This window comes from Carcharhinus amblyrhynchos, chromosome 12 (assembly GCF_965287045.1).
Source record: "Carcharhinus amblyrhynchos chromosome 12, sCarAmb.v2.hapA, whole genome shotgun sequence".
In the NCBI taxonomy this organism is placed as follows: domain Eukaryota; kingdom Metazoa; phylum Chordata; class Chondrichthyes; order Carcharhiniformes; family Carcharhinidae; genus Carcharhinus; species Carcharhinus amblyrhynchos.
In genome coordinates, this window is record NC_137335.1 from 31,585,289 (window position 1) to 31,604,967 (window position 19,679).

At 41.8% G+C, this 19,679-nt stretch overlaps 1 protein-coding gene across 1 annotated transcript in view; it reads left to right on the plus strand.

Moving 5' to 3' along the window:
• tmem242 (transmembrane protein 242) overlaps positions 1-19,679 on the plus strand; it is a 38,235-nt gene that overhangs the window by 574 nt on the left and 17,982 nt on the right. The window contains exons 2-3 of the mRNA XM_080200328.1: positions 12,166-12,266; positions 15,765-15,902. Of these exons, the coding sequence (XP_080056454.1) occupies positions 12,166-12,266; positions 15,765-15,902 (239 nt within the window). The remainder of the gene's footprint in view (positions 1-12,165; positions 12,267-15,764; positions 15,903-19,679) is intronic.

A 19,679-nucleotide genomic window follows, 5' to 3' on the forward strand; every position in this document is an offset into this window, starting at 1 on the left:
TATTACATTGGAGAGAGTACAGAGGGGATTTTTGAGGATTTTGCCATGAATGGCATCATCTAGGTTGCTCTCCTTGGAACAGTTGATGCTGAGAGGACCAATTGAGATGTTGTTCAAAATTGTGAAAGGTCTGAGTAGAGTGGATGGAAAATACTTATTTACTTCAGCAAAGAGGTCAGTGAGTAGGAGGACATATTTCGACTTTTTATTAGAAAGATTAGAGGAGCAATGGGGAAATATTTATTTCACCCAGGGAGTTGCTGGGGTCTGGAATTCACTGTCTGAAAGGATAGTTAGGTGCAGAAACCCTTAGTTTATTTAGAAGCTGTCCAGCAACTTGCATGGCTACAGACCAAATGGTGGAAAGTGGAATTAAACTGGTGGTTCACTTTTTGGCCACTGCAGACATGATGGGCCAAATGGCCTCTTTCTGTGCTGTAAACCTTCTGTGATTCAGTGTGTTATGAACTGAAAATAACTAAGCACAAATATATTTAATTAGAACATAAGAACATAAGAAATAGGAGCAGGAGTAGGCCATCTAGCCCCTCGAGCCTGCCCCGCCATTCAATAAGATCATGGCTGATCTGTCGTGGCTCAATTCCACGTTCCCGCCCTCTCCCCGTAACTCTTAATCCCCTTGCCTATCAAAAACCTATCAACCCGCGTCTTAAAAATATTGAGCGAGGCAGCCTCCACCACTTCAACAGGCAGAGAATTCCAGAGATTCACCACCCTTTGAGTGAAGAAGTTCCTCCTCAACTCTGTTCTAAACCGCCCCCCCCCCCTTTATCTTGAGGCTGTGCCCTCTAGTCCTACTGTCCTTTCTGAGCAGGAAGAGCCTCTCTACCTCTATCCTATCCATCCCATTCAACATCTTGTATGTCTCAATGAGATCTCCCCTCATTCTTCTAAACTCTAACGAGTACAAGCCTAGTTTATTCAGCCTCTCCTCATAGTTCAACCCCCTCAACTCCGGAATCAGCCTAGTAAACCTCCTCTGCACTCCCTCCAAGGCCAAAATATCCTTGCGTAAGTGCGACGACCAAAACTGCACACAGTACTCCAGCTGCAGCCTCACCAATGCCCTATACAGCTGCAGCAAGACCTCCCTACTTTTATATTCAATCCCCCTCGCTATGAAGGCCAGCATCCCATTTGCCTTCCTGACCACCTGCTGCACCTGCAGGCTGGGTTTTTGCGACTCATGCACAAGGACCCCGAGGGCCCTCTGCACCGTCGCATGCTGCAGTTTTTCACCACATAAGTAATAGTCCTTCCTACCATTCTTCCTACCAAAGTGGACAACTTCACATTTGCCAACATTAAATTCCATTTGCCAGTTCCTGGCCCATTCGCCCAGCCTATCTAGATCCTTCTGCAGACTCTCCACACCCTGCGCACAATTTGCTGTTCCACCAATCTTGGTGTCATCAGCAAATTTCGACACCATACGCTTGGTTCCCTCCTCCAGATCATCTATATAAATGGTAAATAGCTGAGGCCCCAGCACCGACTCCTGGGGCACTCCACTAGTCACCAACCGCCAATCCGAATAGCACCCATTGACGCCCACTCTCTGCCTCCTATTTGACAGCCAATCCTCTATCCACGCTAACACCCTACCCCCAACTCCATGCCCCCTGACCTTCTGTAATAACCTCTTGTGCGGCACCTTGTCAAACGCCTTCTGAAAATCAAGAAACACCACGTCCACCGGCTCTCCTCTATCCACCGCCCTAGACACATCCTCATAGAACTCCAATAAATTCGTCAGACATGACTTGCCCTTAACGAAACTGTGCTGCGTCTGCCCTACCAAACAATTCTCCTCAAGATGCCTCGCTATTTTCTCCTTGATCACGGATTCTAACATTTTTCCTACAACAGACGTTAAACTAACCGGCCTATAATTCCCCGCCTTTTGCTTGCCACCCTTCTTAAACAACGACGTAACATTAGCCGTTTTCCAATCTTCTGGCACTTCCCCGGAATCCAGCGACATTTGGAAAATATTCACCAAGGCATCCACTATCACCTCCGCCATTTCTTTCAGAATCCTTGGATGCATTCCATCCGGTCCTGGGGACTTGTCCACAACCAGTCCCTCCAGTCTATTGAGACTTCCAGTCTATCGAGACTTCCTTAATTCCTTGATCTCCCTCCTATGTCGTTATAGCCAAGAGTTGTCTTTAGGTTGGAAGATGGGGATAGTGGAACTAGGGCTCTCACTTCCAATTTTGTAATATTCTTTCCTCGGTCTCCTCACAATTTTATCTATTAGGCCCTGCTTGTGATTCCGCTCCCAATTTTAAATACACCTTGCCATTGCACAGGTAGTCCTGTTACTAGCTATTTACCTTTCATTCTATCCTGGCTTGATTGTTGTGTTCCATTGTTTCGATTGAATTGGGCCTGTCTGACTGCTTGCTATACTGTCAATCAAGCCTGTGGGTAAGGTTACAAAAATGAAAGCATGAGGTAGCATTCTGAAGCATTGTAATAAAGCACATGCTTTTGCATATAACGTGATATCACAGAAAGACAATACTGAAAAATCTCAGCAGGTCTGATAGTATCTATGGAGAGAGAATAGAGCCACATTTTGAGTCGGTATGACCCTTCATCAGAGAATGGTGAATGTCATCTCTGCATGTTTCTGAGGCAGTAAACTATCTGAAACAACAAGTATATGTATATCCAGTGACTTCCTAAAGTCCAAAGTGTCTGCTTTCTCCAAGTATAAAAATGCTCTGAGATGACAGTTGCTAATGACAGATCTATGAATTAGATATTTGCTTGCATGTGATGACCACGATGAGCCAGATGCAGATCATCAGCCATTCATTGGAAAATGAAATATACCTCATAGGTCACATTGTTCTCAATGTCCTGATCTGCTCACTATCAAGAGTCTTGTGTTCTACTTACTGTTGTGATCCAGCAGATAATTGTTGGTACTGAACCACCACATGATCTGCTTTGAACCTGATAGAGATGATGTGAGTTTCTGGTCATGATTTGGCCATTTGGTGCAAAACCAATCACAACTTCAAATCATGGTTTTCTTGCATGTGTCAAAGTACAGTTATGCTTTACCTTGTCATTCCGCTTCTGCTTTGTGCTGACATTCTCACTGGCTAATGGTGACATTTAAAATTATTAGCCACACACAAAATTGACCAACTAGTTGTATGTTTGCTGGTGTCTTTCCAGTCAGTGTGGGTGAATTAATTATGTGTGATTAGGGTACAAATGAATTGTTCAGATGTTTTCTCCTCTGACATGCTAGCTGTTAGACTCTTAATCATAGAACTGTTACAGCACAGAAGAGGCCATTCAGCCCATTGTGTGTGCTGCCTCCCTGAAGCAGCATTTTAATTAGTACCACTCCCCTGTCCTCTTCAGCTAATAATCCAATTCCCTCTTGCAGGCCTTAATTAAACCTGCTTCCACCGCACTTCTGGGCAGTGCATTCCATTTCCTGAACATTTGCTGTGTGATAAGTTTTTCTACCCATCTCCGTTGTTTCTTTTGGCAATCATCTTAAACTGTACTGCCTTGTTATTGATTGAGAAAATTTTCCTCATCTACTCTGTCCAGACCTCCATGAATTTAAATATTGCTATCAAATTTTCTCCCAATCATCTGTACAAAGAAGACAGGCCCAACTTCTCAGCCTATCTACTTAAAACTATCTATATAAAATGAAAAAGAGTTGCAAAACTAAACATTGGTCCTTTCGAGGATGAGAAGGGGGATGTAATAACTGGAAATGGCTAAGACATTGAACATAAGAACATAAGAACATAAGAAATAGGAGCAGGAGTAGGCCAACTAGCCCTTCGAGCCTGCCCCGCCATTCAATAAGATCATGGCTGATCTGTCGTGGTTCAGTTCCATATTCCTGCCCTCTCCCCATAACCCTTAATCCCCTCTCTCATCAAAAACCCATCAACCCGCGTCTCAAAAATATTTAGCGAGGCAGCCTCCACCACTTCAACGGGCAGAGAATTCCAGAGATTCACCACCCTTTGAGTGAAGAAGTTCCTCCTCAACTCTGTTCTAAACCGCCCCTCCTTTATCTTGAGGCTATGCCCCCTAGTCCTACTATCCTTTCTGAGTGGGAAGAGTCTCTCCACCTCTATCCTATCCATCCCATTCATCATCTTATACGTCTCAATGAGATCTCCCCTCATTCTTCTAAACTCTGACGAGTACAAGCCTAATCTATTCAGCCTCTCCTCATAGCTCAACCCCCTTAACTCCGGCATCAGCCTAGTAAACCTCCTCTGCACTCCCTCCAAGGCTAAAATATCCTTGCGTAAGTACAGCGCCCAAAACTGCACACAGTACTCCAGCTGCGGCCTCACCAATGCCCTACACAGCCACAGCAAGACCTCCCTACTTTTATATTCAATCCCCCTCGCGATGAAGGCCAGCATCCCATTTGTCTTCCTGACCACCTGCTGCACCTGCAAGCTGGGTTTTTTGCGACTCATGCACAAGGACCCCGAGGTCCAGGTATTTTGTGTTGTTCTTCACAGTGGAAGCCACAAATAACATGCCAAAAATTGATAACAGGATGGCTATGGCAGGTGAAAACCTAGAAACTATCACTATCATGAAAGAGGTAGTGTTGGGCAAGTTAATGGGGCTATAGATAGACAAGTCTGGTCCTGATGGAATGCATCCCAGGGTACTAAAAGAGATGGCGGGAGAAATAGCAAATGCACTAGTGGTAATTTACCAAAATTCGCTGGACTCTGGGGTGGTTCCCACAGATTGGAAAACTGCAAATGTGACACGACTGTTTGAAAAAGTAGGCAGACAAAAGGCGAGTAACCATAGGCCAGTTAGCTTAATTTCTGTAGTAGATTCAAGCATTTTCCCCATCATCAAGGAAGAAATAGCGAGACATCTGGATATAAATTGTCCCATTGGTAAGACACAGCTTGGGTTCATGAAGAGAAAGTCATGTTTGACTAATTTGGTGGAATTCTTTGAGAACATTACATGTGCAGTGGACAGTGGGGAACTTGTGGAGGTGGTGTATTTGGATTTCCAGAAGGCATTTACAAGGTGCCGCACCAAAGACTGCTACATAAGATAAAGGTGCATAGTGTTAAGGACAGTATATTAGCATGGATAGAGGATTGGTTAACAGAAAGCAAAGAGTGGGGGTAAATGGGTGTTTTCCTGGTTGGTGATCAGTGACTCGTAGTGTGTCTCAGGGATCAGTGTTGGGACCGCAATTGTTTATGATTTACATAGATGATTTGGAGTTGGGGACCAAGTGTAGTGTGTCCAAATTTGCAGATGACACTAAAATTTGTGGAAGAGCAAAGTGTGCGGAGGACGCTGAAAGTCTGCAAAGGGATATAGATAGTCTAAGTGAGTGGACAAGGGTCTGGCAGATGGGGTACAATGTTAGTAAATGTGAGGTAATCCATTTTGGTAGGAATAACAGCAAAATGGACTATTATTTAAATAGTAAAAAATTGCAGCATGCTGCTTTGCAGAGGGACCTGGGTGTCCTTGTGCAGAAATCTGAAGAAGTTGGCTTGCAGGTGCAGCAGGTAATTAAGAAAGCAAATAGAATTTTGTCCTTCATTGCTAGAGGGATGGAGTTTAAAAACAGCGAGATTATGTTGCAGCTGTATAAGGTGCTGGTGAGGCCACACCTGGAGTACTGTGTACAGTTTTGATTCCTTACTTGAGAAAGAATATATTGGCACTGGAGGGGGTGCAGAGGAGATTCACTAGGTTGATTCCGGAGTTGAGAGCATTGGCTTATGAGGAGAGACTGAGTAGACTATTGGTTATAAAACGCTTTGGAATTCAGGAGAATGAGGGGAGATCTCATAGAACCATATAAGATTATGAAGGGAATAGATAAGATAGAAGCAGGGTAGTTATTTCCACTGGCGGGTGAAATTAGAATTAGGGGGCATAACCTCAAAATAAGGGGAAGCAGATTTAGGACTGAGTTGGGGACGAACTTATTCACTCAAAGGGTTGTGAATCTGTGGAGTTCCCTGGCCAGTGAAGCAGTTGAGGGCTACCTCATTGAATGTTTTTACAGCAAGGATAGATAAATTTTTGAACAGTAGAGGAATTAAGGGTTATGGTGAGTGGGAACTGAGTCCACAAAAAGATCAGCCATGGTCTTATTGAATGGCAGAACAGGCTCGAGGAGCCAGATGGCTTATTTCTGCTCCTAGTTCTTATGTACTTAACTGAAGTTCCTCATCCCTAGGACCATTCTTACAAATCTTTTATGCATACTTTCAAATGCTTCAAGTCTAGAACTGGACAGAATACTCCATTTGATGTCACACCAGCATTTGCAACTTTTAACATCACTTCTTTGCTTTTGCACTCTATGCTCCTAATAAAGTCTAGGATACATTATGCTTTAAGAACTGTGTCATTAACCTGTCCTGCCATCTTCAGTGATTTATACACATATACACCACATCTATTTGGTCCTGCACCTGCTTCAGAATTGTATTTTTTGTTTACTATTGCCCCTCCTTTTCCTTTCTACCAAAATGAATTGCTTCACACTTTTCTCTTCATTAAATTTCATCTGTTGCTTGTCCAACCATTCCACCAACTTGTCTATGTACTTTTTGAAGTTCTACATTATCCTCTTCACAGTTCACAATGCTTCCAAATTTTGCATCACCTGAAAATTTTGAAAGTATGCCCTGCATACCAAGCTCAAAGTTATTAGCACACCTCTGGAAAGGTATCAGTGACCCTTGAGGAACTCCATCTTCCTCAATTCTGGAAAAACATCCCTTAATTGCGACTTGGTGTTTCTGGTCACTAAGCCATTTTTATGTGCATGTTGCTACTTGTCCTTTTTGTTTCTTAAGGGCTTTGCTCTCAAGTTTGTTGTGCCACACTATATCATATACCTTCTGGAAGTCCATATCAGCACAATTGCCCTTTCAATTCTCTATATTACCTCATCACAAAATACTCCAGCAAGTTATTTGAGCACTGTTTATCCTCAGCAAATCTGTGCTGGTTTTTCTTAATTAACCCACATTTGCGAATTGACTCTTAATTTTACCCTGAATTATTGTTCGCGAAGCTTCCCCACCATCAACTGCTGTGTTTATCTTTGAATCCATTTCCAAAAATGGGTGTAATTTTTTATAATTCCTTGTTCCTCTGGCACCAGCCTTGAATCTAAGGAAAACTGGAAAATTATGGCCAGTGCATCTGCAATTTTCACTCTTCATTTCTTAGTATCCTTTGATGCATCTCACCTGGCCCTGGTGTCTTTTCAACTTTTATTATAGACAGCTCGTCCAATAGTTTCTCCTTATCAATTGTAAAACCTTCAGATGTCTGAGCTATCTTTTCTTTCACCATGACCTGTGCAGCAGCTTCTTGGTAAAGACAGGTGCACTGTAATCATTTAATACTTCAGATATGTCATCTGTTTCCATGCATAAATCCCCTTTGGTCACTAATTAACCTCCTTTACCACCCTTTTTACTATTTCAATGCCTATAGGAGACTTTGTGGGCAGCACAGAGACATGGCTACAAAGGAATCAGGATTGAGAGCTAAATATCCAAGGATACACATCCTATCGAAAAGACAGATTGCTTTGTTAGTAAGGAATTAAATTAAATCGATATACGGTCAGAAGATGTGGATTCTGTGTGGATGGAGTTGAGAAACTGTGACAGTAAAATGACCCTGATACAGGCTTCTAAGCAGCAATCAGGATGTGGGGCAAAAATATACCAGGAGATAGAAAAAACATGTAAGAAAGGCAATGTTGCAGTGATCGTGGGGGACTTCAATATGCAAGTGGACTGGGAAAATCGGGTAGTGAACCCGAAGAAAAGGAATTCATAGAATGTATGTGATGACTTTTTGGAGCAGCTTGTGGTAAAGCCCACTAGGGAACAGCAGTTCTGGATTTGTTTAATGAGGCAGACTTAATAAGGGTTCCTTCACCTGAAGCTTCCTAAGGAGGCAGTGAGTATAATGTGATAGAATTCACCCTTCAGTTTGTAAGGGAGAAGCTGGATTAGATATAGCAGTAAAAACTATTGACTAAAAACAACAGTAAGAAGTCTCTCAAAACCAGGTTAAAGTTGTCGATGGGAGCCATGAAGTGGAGATGCCGGCGACTTCTTACTGTGCTTGCCCCAATCCAACGCCAGCATCTCCACATCATGAGTAAAGATAACTACAGAGGCATGAAGGAGGAGCTGGCCAGAGTTGATTGGAAGAGGATCCTAAAAGGAAAGACAGCGGAGCAGCAAAAGCAGGAGTTTCTAGGAGCAATTCAGGAGGCACAGCAGAATTTCATCCTAGGAAGAAGAAGCATACTAAGGGGAGGACAAGGCAACCATGGCTGACAAGAAGTCAGGGACAGCAAAAAAATCAGACAATGTGGTGAACAACAATGGGAAGCCAGGGAATTGGGAAACCTTTAAAAACCAACAGAGGACAACTAAAAAAAAGGGGGAGAAAATAAAATACGAGGGTAAGCTAGCCAGTAATATAAAAGAAGATTGTAAAAGTGTTTTTTAGATATATAAAAAGTAAGAGAGAGGCAAGAGTGGACACTGGAACGCTGGAAAAAGCAAAAACTGTTATTGTACCGCTTTCGAGATAACCACTCTAGTTCTGCATGCTATATGGTTATTAAAATGGGATGGCGGCCTTCTATCTTTTAAGTCAATGGTTTGCACAGAGTTGTTAACTCTGTTAAGCATCATATAGTATGGTTCAGGATTTTCAGTCTGACATGGCAGTCTCTGTCACACGTGCTGCAAGGAAGACAATGACTGAAAAGGTTCATGATTTGCTGGCCTCTGTGTTTTCTCTGTGATCTCTTCTCAGCTTTCTGTTTCTGCTTGCAACGCCCTTCCAAAGGGCAACCTCCATAGATTACAGCAGTCAACATATATTTCCCAGTTCTCACTGTCAATGTCCCTGACTTTCATACTTTACATGCAGTTGTCCTTGTAATGGAAGCATGGACCCCAGTGATCTAGTGACTGCAGAAACTCTTTTAGTATAGGCTGTCATTTATTTGATGATCATGGTCGATACAGCATAGATGTCATTGGCTTAGAAATGAGTGTATGCTGATGTTGGGTGCAATCAGCCATGATCTGTAGTCTGACTGGAGAGACACAGGTAATGACTTTTGCAGGCTGTTCAGCAGGGAGGTATATCTATATTTGTTTTGTCACTGTGGTTTCCCTTGTTCTTGTCACAATCTTTCATCAAGCATGTAAATGCTACTGGGACTTGATGGATTGAGTTATAAGGAGAGGCTGAATAGACTGGGACATTTTTTTCTGGAGCACAGGAGGCTGAGGGGTAACCTTATAGAGGTCTATAAAATAATGAGGGACATAGAAAAGGTAGATAGTCAACATGAGTGAGTGGAATCGGCAGCTGTCAGTGGTGGTAGAGGCGAACTCACTGGGGTCTTTTAAGAGACTTCTGGATGAGTACATGGGATTTAATGGGATTGAGAGTTATAGATAGGCCTGGTAGGTATGGATATGATCGGCGCAACTTGTGGGCCGAAGGGCCTGTTTGTGCTGTAGTGTTCTATCTTCTATCTTTTCCCAAAGGTAGGGGGAATCTAAAACTGGAGGGCATAGGTTTAAGGTGAGACAGGAGAGATACAAAAGTGTCCAGAGGGGTAATTTTTTCACACAGAAGGTGGTGGGTGTCTGGAACAAGCTGCCAGAGTTAGTAGTAGAGACGGGTACAGTTTTATCTTTTAAAAAGCATTTAGATAGTTACATGGGTATGATGGGTATGGAGGGAAATGGGCCAAATGCGGGCAATTGGGATTAGTTTAGGGGTTTCAAAAAAAAAGGACGGCATGGACAAGTTGGGCTGAAGGGCCTAGTTCCATGCTGTAAACCTCCATGACTCTATATCCTTGTGTCCTGATTCCTTTCTCCAGCAGAGCCAGAGAAGTTCATGCAAATACTTTTTGTTGAGCGCTTTTTTTTGGGCTCGATGAGATCAGCCAAGATATCATCAGCACCTGGGCTTTCCCTATGACAAATATCAGTTGTTTTGCTAAGTTCTGTGATTTCACTATTCAGCCATGACAGGCAGCTGTTCTATAATGTCTAGAGCTTGTTCGGGGTAGGTGTTCTTGCTCGAGTGCAGTATAAGATAGTGTTCCACCCGTCTGTAACTGTTTGTTGCAGTTGGTAGTGAGTTCCCTTGCCTTTCTTTTCAATGGACCAGTTTTCTTAGACTTGTTGTCTTTTTGATCCCCTCCTGTCATGACCCTAACATTGTCTGTATAAAAGGACATCTGGATTTTCTGGCAAAGTTTTAGTCATTGTCACACTGCCTAGCTGTCTGTTGAACTTTATTTTGCATGTCGATTGATGCAATGAGTCTTCTTGGATCTCATTTGTAATTAATGTGAATGGACCACTTGGCTTGAATGACTGGTTCCATCACAGTGATAATCCTAAACCAATCAATAGTTTTCTGATCTTTCTTCCCCTGTATTGAGAGTGCAGTATTGTAGATAGAATACAGACGACACTATGCTGGGAAGTGCCTGTTCAATTGTGTTGAGGAACTGTTGATTTTTATCTAGGTATGCAAAATGGCAGATGTTGATATGATATGAGTTCTGTTTTGAATGAAGAACTTTCAAGGCATCCTAACCTTGGTTTATTCCAAGGAATGATCTGTATCACAGTCTGCACTGTGGTAACTGTGTGTTGAGAATGTTGATCAGAGAGTTACATCTGGTAATGATCAGCTCCACCTGGTGCTAATGCCCTGATCGTGAATGTCTCCAGGACACCTAATGGTATGGTGTATTCTGAAAGAAGATGATTGTTCCACAGAATTCAAGTTGGTCTGTGTCCTCTTATCTTCCCTAGGTCATGATATATGAGGCAATGCTCACCCTTGCATTGAAATCCCTCCTAGAACTGGTCTTTTGCCTCTATAATGGAGAAAAGATGCACAAAGTTAACTGGGCTAAAATGTAATGTTTTTCTTTGCAATCTGCTCTGTGAACCTGCTGTCTTGAAGGATGCTATGTTAATGTCAAGTCTTTGAAGTTCCATGTTAATCATAGCTGCTTTGCACATTTTATCGACCAGCTTCATGTCCTCTGTCAATCCCACGTACGTTGACCTGAAGTTCCAGCTTGTCGGTCAAAGATTTGGCATCATCTTTCTTTTAATTTGTTTGCCTGGTATGATGAAATCTGTACAATTGTTGAGCAGTGACTTTAAACTCCAAGAACTTATTGAAACAGATGGACCTTAGCAGAACAGCACCTTAGTCTGGGGCTGTCTGTTTTCAGGTGGGTGGTGGCTGACCAGTGGGATATAATAGACCCCTCTCACAGACAGAGACAGCCTATTGAGCTCATTTTACTATGCCATAAGAGTTGGATCATGTCTGGGGCAAACCCCCTCCCAAGTTTCTGTGAAGCTTTGCATGGAACAGTGAAAGACCCAGTTTTCTTGTGTCAGCCTGAATAAGCACAGTTGATAGGGAGGTAATGTACTGATGGGGAGAGACGTGCACATTTAGCTCTCTATTTGCTAGCTAGCAGTGTAGACTGAAAATGAGAAGCAAACTTGCACACACAAATGGAAAACATCGATTTGAAGATACTGAGGTGGAGAAACAATTTCTATCGATTTAATTCACCCACTAGAGTGTCACATTGGCCTGTTGAATGTACCAACGCTGATATTCTTTCTAATGTATGGTGCCAAGAAATGTTCACAGTACTCTAGGCTTTTTTTAAACCATAGCTTTACGTAACTTGTGATTTTTACCCCTCCTTTGTATTTTTTTTTCAATCTAATTGTAATGTTTCCATTGCTGCCCCAATTTAACTTCGTACTTTCCTTGCCTCACTAGCTTTAGTAGCATTCAGGTAGTGCATTTATCAGCTTGAGTCATTTATAATGCACTGAATAGTTTAAAAGTTTCTGTGAAATTTAGCATACAGAGTACCAGTATCACAGTATTCAGAATTCATTTCATTGCAACCCTTGTGGGCTGTACAGTTCAGACACTCAAAATCATCCTTTCTAATTTCTATCTATCTATTCTCCAAAATGCACAGCATGGGAAAATTATCTTAAATATTTTATGGTATTTTGGTAGGTGGTCTGTTCCTTGGTTCTGTAGCTACAGCTGGAATGCTAGCAGGTTTTGGCACAACTCTTGCGATGGCAAAAAAGAAAAATCCTGGATGGTTTAATAAGGTAAGGTAAGCTAATGTAGTCAACAAGTTAGGTTTTACAGATGGTAGCATATAGTTGCTGCAGGATCAGTAACTGACAAAACAAACCAAATATGCTGGGCTGATATTATGACTCATGTTCCTGATTTAATGAATTTTAGGATGTTGATTTCACTAAGCTAAGCTCAATCAATTTTTGTATATTTCTTTTTCGTTAATTGGTCAATAAGTTTTAGGTATGCCTACACTCCTACAATTCATGGCAAGAAGACATAGCATTTGAATCAAGTGACTTGATCCTTCAGTTACTACCTGCTGATCATTAAACCATAACATTCTAACTCTGTGCAACTTCACACCCAAAATGAAATAAAATTAAATTAATAAGATGGGAGATGGACAATTTAAGTTTCATAGTTTCTATTTTTCTGCACAAATAGAATTTTCGAGACCCATGTTATTATACTTGTGGAAATTCAACATTTATCTTGTTTGTGTTTTAATTTTCAAAAAGATGCCTTAAGTTTACTTTGTTGTAGATGGACTAAGCTGACAAATAATAGGGAGCCCAGCACAGATCCCTGTGGTATGCCACTGAACACTTCCAGTCATTAAAGCAGCCTTCTATTATCATCCTTTGTCTCCTATAACTAAACCAATTATGAATCCATTTTAACAAATTACCTGTATCCCATGTGAATTTACATTCTTTACAAGTCTTCCATGTAGGACCTTGTCAAAAGCTTTGCTGAAATCCAGGTAAACTACATTGACTGCACTATCCTCGTCTACACACCTGGTCACCTCCTCAAAAAAATTCAATCAAATTTGTTAGGCATGATCTCCCTCTGACGAAGCCATGCTAACTATCCCTGATCAAGCTTTGCCTCTCCAAGTGGGGATAGATGCTTTCCTTCAAAAATTTCTGTAACAGTTTTTTTTACTACTGACGTTAGACTCACTGGTCTATAGTTCCCTGGTTCAGCTTTACAACTTTTCTTAAATAGCGGAACCACATTAGCTATTCTCCAGTCGTCTGACACGTCCCCTATGGCTAGAGAGAAATTGAAAATTTGGGTCAGAACCCCTGCAATTTCCTCCCTTGCCTCCCACAGCAGCGTAGAGCACATTTGGACCTGGAGATTTATCCACTTTTAAGACTGCCAACACCTCCAATACCTTGCCCTTCCCTACGTTAATTTGCTCAAGAACCTCACAGTCTCTGTGCCTGAATTCCATACCATTGTCCTCATTTTCTTGGGTGAAGACGGATATGAAGTAATCATTCAATGTTCTGCCAATGTTCTCTGGCTCCACCCACAGGTTGTCCCCTTGGTCCCAAATGGGCCCTGCTCTTTAGCTGGTTATCCTCTTACCATTGATATATTTATAGGATATCTTTGGATTTGCCATACTTTTTCTCTTTGCATTGCTAATTGTTTTCTTAAGCTCCACCTTACACTTTCTATACCTCACTAATGCCTCCACTGATTTGTTTCCCTTGTACTTTTTAAAAGCCTCTCCTTTCCTCCTCATTGTTTCCTGAACGTATCTGGTCATCCATGTTTGTCTGGATTTTGTTATTCCTACCTGTCACCCTAGAGGGAACATGCTGGGCTTACACCCTCCTGTTTCCTTTTGGAATGCCCCCTACTGTTCTTCTATAGATTTTCTCATTAGTAGTCTTTTGTTGTGGTTAAAAATAGAAGGGCTTGAAGGAAGCGGGAGGACACGCTGATAATTTCCAAAAATTTTCCCAGGATTCCACCCAGATCTGCTACTTGGTTGACAATGGGAGCAGGAATTTGGTGATGGAATGCCAGTCTACCTTGGCCAGATCCTGCCTTATTTTCCTAAAATCCGCTCTCTCCCAGTCCAAAACTACTTTTTTTGCAGCTCGTCCATTCCTTTGTCCATAACAAGCTTAAGTTGTACCATGTTGTGATCGCTATCACTAAAGTGTCTCCCCATCACTATCTCAAACACCTGTAGACCTACATTGTACTCCTTCCAATTCTTCCTAAGCTGTGGTGCCCAGATCTGCTCATTATACTCCAAGTGGGATCTAACGAGGGTTTTGTAAAGCTGCAGAATAGCTTTTATGTTCTTATTCTCCAGTCCTCTAGATATAAAGGCCAATATTCCTTCAGCCTTCTTGACTTGCCAAGGTTTTATTTCAAGATTGTACAATCTCATGCAATCGGGACCCTCTCCGATCCAAGATAAGAAATGACTGGGAAATAACTCGGGCTTGATTTTTGTGGATGACTGGAGGGGGGATTGTATAGAAGAACCTCGTCTTTGGGATCAAATCCATATCCTCTTGTGCTTGATTAAGTTTAATTCAATTTGAAGTTTTGCACAGAATTCACTTCACTAAGGCCAGAATTAGCAATTTTTTTTCAACACAAGCAACAAATGTGACAGGTGTTCACTTGCTCCTGCAGAACATACCCACATGTTCTGGTCATGTTCAAAACTGGCTGGTTTTTGGTCATCCTCCTTTGACACTCTCCCCAAAGTTCTAGACTTTGACTTACAACCTGGTCCTTTGGTGGCCATATTTGCAATCCAATCAGAACTGGCCAGTCTCACTAAGATGAAAGCAAATATCATTATATTCACTTCATTAATAGCTTGCTGGTGGATTCTATTAACTTAATGATCCCAAGCTGACCACTCCTTCACCCTAATTCAAAGACTTAATGTATTTTCTTTATTTTGACGTTGGAACATGCCAAAAATGGGTTGCAAAAATGGGTTATCAGCTTGGATCTTGTCCGTCTCCCTTGTGGGGACCATGAACTGGATTCAATTTGTATTTGGTTTTTTGAGCAAGCAAGGAATGAATTTGGCTTTGCCCAGCCCATTCCAAACATTGGCTTTATAACTTAAGAATGGAGTAAAAAAATCACTTTAAAGGGTTAATTACTGTCAACTGTCAGTTTAAAATGCTATTTTTCTGTCTTGCACCGTTTCTGTTTGGTCGCTTGTTTACTGGGGGGAGCTGCATCACTGTATTGTGCAGTTCCTTATCTCTCTTTGAAAACGCATAAATTAATTTGTTATTTTAAAAAAGCCCTGTAAATTCTTTTCTATTCAGATAATTATCTGATACCCTTTGAAAGCTCTGATTAAATTTGCCTCCTCCACATTTTTAGGCAGTGCGGGCATTTTTATATATTAAAGGCAGCATATTCAGGTTGTTGTTTTTCACTTGGGATACTGTTTGGTGTTGTGGCGTGCTTGGTGTTTATTGATGGGGTTCCTCAGATGTCATCCGCCAGATTTAAGGTTAGCCACCAATAAAGGTGGTTTCAGCCATGAAGCAGTTAGTGATATTGTATTACTGCAGTGTGAAAATATCCTGGCTGCTACCAGGTGTGGGTTACAATTCTTCCTTTGGAACAGTGACTACATGTACTTAAATGTCAGTAAGGAGCTTTGGGAGGCCCTGAGTTTGTAAAGAGCACTATATAATTGTAAGTTTTTACTTTTATCTTCTTCCCTTCTTTTCTAGGGAATGACTGCAACCATTACTGTTCCTGAAAGTGGGGCATCACTAGCGCTGAGGGCCCTAGGCTGGGGTTCTCTCTACGCCTGGTGTGGAGTTGGTTTACTTAGCCTTACAATCTGGAAGGCTTTAGGAGTTCACAGTGTAAGTACCTTATTTCTTTTAATTAGTTGAATCAACCAAGGTGAAAATTTACATTATACACAAGTCCCTTCATGATTTTTCACCATAAATTTTTACTTAATCACTGAGGCTAATTGACTTCCTCTCTTCAGATTCTTTTGTTGTGGTTAAAAATAGAAGGGCTTGAAGGAAGTGGGAAGACACGCTGATAATTTCCAAAAATTTTTCCAGAATTCCACCCAGATCAGCTACTCGGTTGGCAATGGGAGCAGGAATTTGGTAGTAAAGTGTCGCGGGAGAATCATAGGAATGCGCCCCGGCAGTAAGTTGAGGTGGGAGCATTGTGAAGATGATTAGCAAAAATGGGTAGGGCAATAGATGTCCAAGGCCCCCTTGAGACAGAAGAGAAAGGTTGTTCGTCCACATGACCTGCCAAGAAACCTAAAGTTAGATTTTGAAACTCCTCGCTGGATAAGTTCCGGTCCACTTCTAATTCCTGGCAAATCTAGCCAACCGAGAATTCACCACTGTACTTAATCTCACATTTGCTCAAGCCTCAGATTCGTATTGCAAACTGGTCACAATGACATCATTAGACTCAATCTGCACAGGTCAGTCTCGCATGAAGACTGGACAAACTTTTGAATTTGAACAGAAAGTATCTTATTGAGATGTTGAGGTAAGATTGATGGAAAGGAATCAAATTAAGAGCAGTAGTTTAAATTACTTGGAACATAAATATACAAAGGGCATTAAAGTCAAAATGTATTTTGAATCACTGGAGTGAGGGCAGAATATGAAACTGCAGTTATGAGAAGAGACTTGAAATATTGCTGGGACTGAGGAGGTGAAGAGATTTAATAGAGGTGTTAAAAATTGCAAAGGTTTTTGTTAGCTATAAAGATATTTCCTCCGATCGGTCACTTATTTTGTAAAATTACCAAAGGACCTTCTTCATCCAAGATCAACCTTTTGATTTATAGCAAAAAGACTACAAGCCTAAGATTCTTACTTGTCATGCAATGCATTAATGAATAATTCTGCTTATTGCAGCCTTCTGAGTTTAATTGATCTCAATGGAATTTTTAAATCCGATGAAAGATCTATCCTGTTGGTCTTATTAGCAGCTTTATTCCTGGTCTCTTCATTACCCCTTCCCCCCCCACCAGGTTTCTGTTCTCCTGTGAACTCATCCTGTATATACAGTGAAATTTATTTTCTGTTGTAAATGGAATTAAAGTATCTCATAGTTTAAATTAAGGAGATTTTCTGTTGCTATGCATTTCATGATGAGGGGAAGGGAAAGGGAAGATTTGGATCTTAGAACAATAAAGCACACTCATGATCTCTCAAAAAAAAATTACATTGTTGAAGAAGTTGACTGCTAAAACTCACTCCTACTTGTGAATCGTTTAAGTTATTTTAATATTTCTAATATTCCCATTGCACATTGGTGTCAGTTCTGCCAGATGGCTCATTAAGTAAATGAGCAGTACAAAATAGGAAGACCCTAGTTTGAGATTAAGTTAATTAATCTTTGCTGTCATGGTGTTGGGGATGCTATTGTTCTCCTTGATACCCCAATCTCAAATTTTAAAAAAAGCTGTACAAGCAACAACAGTAGTGCTTTGGAAAATTGATGAGGACTAGCATAACCAACAAATCTACTAATAGTCTCTGCAGTCTCATTCATCAAAGGATGGAGGGGCTTTGGAAAAAGTACTGCAGCCTTCGCCAAAATACACCAGAGCACAAGTCACTATTTCAGAAGGGGAGGGAGAAATTACTGTTATGGCATATATGAGGGAGGAACAGGAATTGGACAGGTATGGGGGATTGGAAGAATGGGATGAACAAAGAAAATTACAGCACAGGAAGAGGCCCTTTAACCCTCCAAGCCTGCACTGACCATGCTGCCCGTCTTAACTAAAACTCCCTACGCTATTCACATCTCATTCATGTACTTGTCAAGACGCCCCTTAAAAGTCACTACCATATCCACTTCCACTACCTCCCCTGGCAATGAGTTCCAGGCACCCACTACTCTCTGTGTGAAAAGATCTGCCTCGTACATCTCTTTTAAAATTTGCCCCTTGCACCTTAAACTTGTGCCTGTTAGTAATTGACTCTTCCACCCTGGGAAAAAACTTCTGACTATCCACTCTGTCCATGCCTGTCATAATCTTGTAGACTTGTATTAGGTCTCCCCTCAACCTCTGTCGCTCCAGTGAAAACAAACCAAGTTTCTCCAATATCTCCTCATAACTAATGCCCTCCATACCAGGCAATATCCTGGTAAATCTTTTCTGTACCCTCTTCAAAGCCTCCACATCCTTCTGGTAGTGTGGCAGTCAGAATTGAACACTAATTCCAAGTGCAACCTAACTAAGGTTCTATAAAGAATCAACCTGACTTGCCAATTTTTAAACTCAGTGCCCCAGTCAATGAAGGCAAGCATGCCGTATACCTTCTTGACTACCTTCTCCACCTGCATTGTCACTTTCAGTAACCTGTGTACCTGTACACTCAGATCCCTTTGCCTATCAATACTCCTAAGGGTTCTGCCATTTACTGTATATTTCCTATCTGCATTAGACTTTCCAAAATGCATTACCTCACATTTGTCCAGATTAAACTCCATCTGCCCAAGTCTCCAATTGATCTATATTCTGCTGTATTCTCTGATGGTCCTCATCGCTATCCACAAATCCACCAACCTTTGTATTGTCCACAAACTTACTAATCATAAGAACATAAGAAATAGGAGCAGAAGTAGGCCATCTTGCCCTTCGAGCCTGCCCCGCCATTCAATAAGATCACGGCTGATCTGAAGTGGCTCAGTTCCACTTTCCCGCTTTCTCCTCATAACCCTTAATTACCTTGTCTGTCAAAAACCTGTCTACCCGTGTCTTAAATATATTTAGCGAGGTAGCCTCCACCACTTCAACGGGCAAAGAATTCCAGAGATTCACCACCCTTTGAGTGAAAAAGTTCCTCCTCAACTCCGTTCTAAACTGCCCCCCCTTACCTTGAGGCTATGCCTCAATCCAGTTACATTTGCCTTCAAATCGTTTACATATATTTCAAACAGCAAAGGTCCCAGCACTTTGTCCAACAAGGGGCATACACGGGATGGGTCGTACGAGGGCTGCTCTTGGATGTTTCGAGAGTAGCCTAGTACTTCATGTCATTAGTGTACGCTTAAACTGGACCAGATGCTGGGCAACACGACAGCTCAGTGACTATCACTGTTTGCTGTGCAGATACATGGATTTGGGCCAGTGTCTGCAGGAGTTTGCGCATTCTCCTTGTGCTTGCGTGGGTTTTCTCCGGGTGCTCCGGTTTCCTCCCACACCCCAAAGATGTGCTGTTGGGCTGATTGACATAACAAATTGTCCCTAAATTAGTCTTCCCTCAATGTGGAATGCCATAAGCATAATGTTAAAATGGTGGTGCAGGCTCGTTGGGCTGAAGGGCCTGTTTCCCGTGCTGTGTTGTTCTTTGTTCTTGTTCTTTGATCCCTGACAAACACCACTTGTCACAGCCCTCCATTCAGAAATGCACCCTTCCACTGCTACCCTACTACCCTCTGTCTTCTTTGACTGAGCCAGTTTTGTATCCACCTTACCAGTTCACCTCTGATCAAGTGAGACTTCAACTTCTGTACCAGTCTGCCATGAGGGACCTTGTCAAAGGCCTTACTGAAGTCCATGTAGACAACATCCACTGCCCTACCCTCATCAATCATCTTCGTCACTTTCTCAAAAAACTCGATCAAGTTCGTGAGACACAATCTCC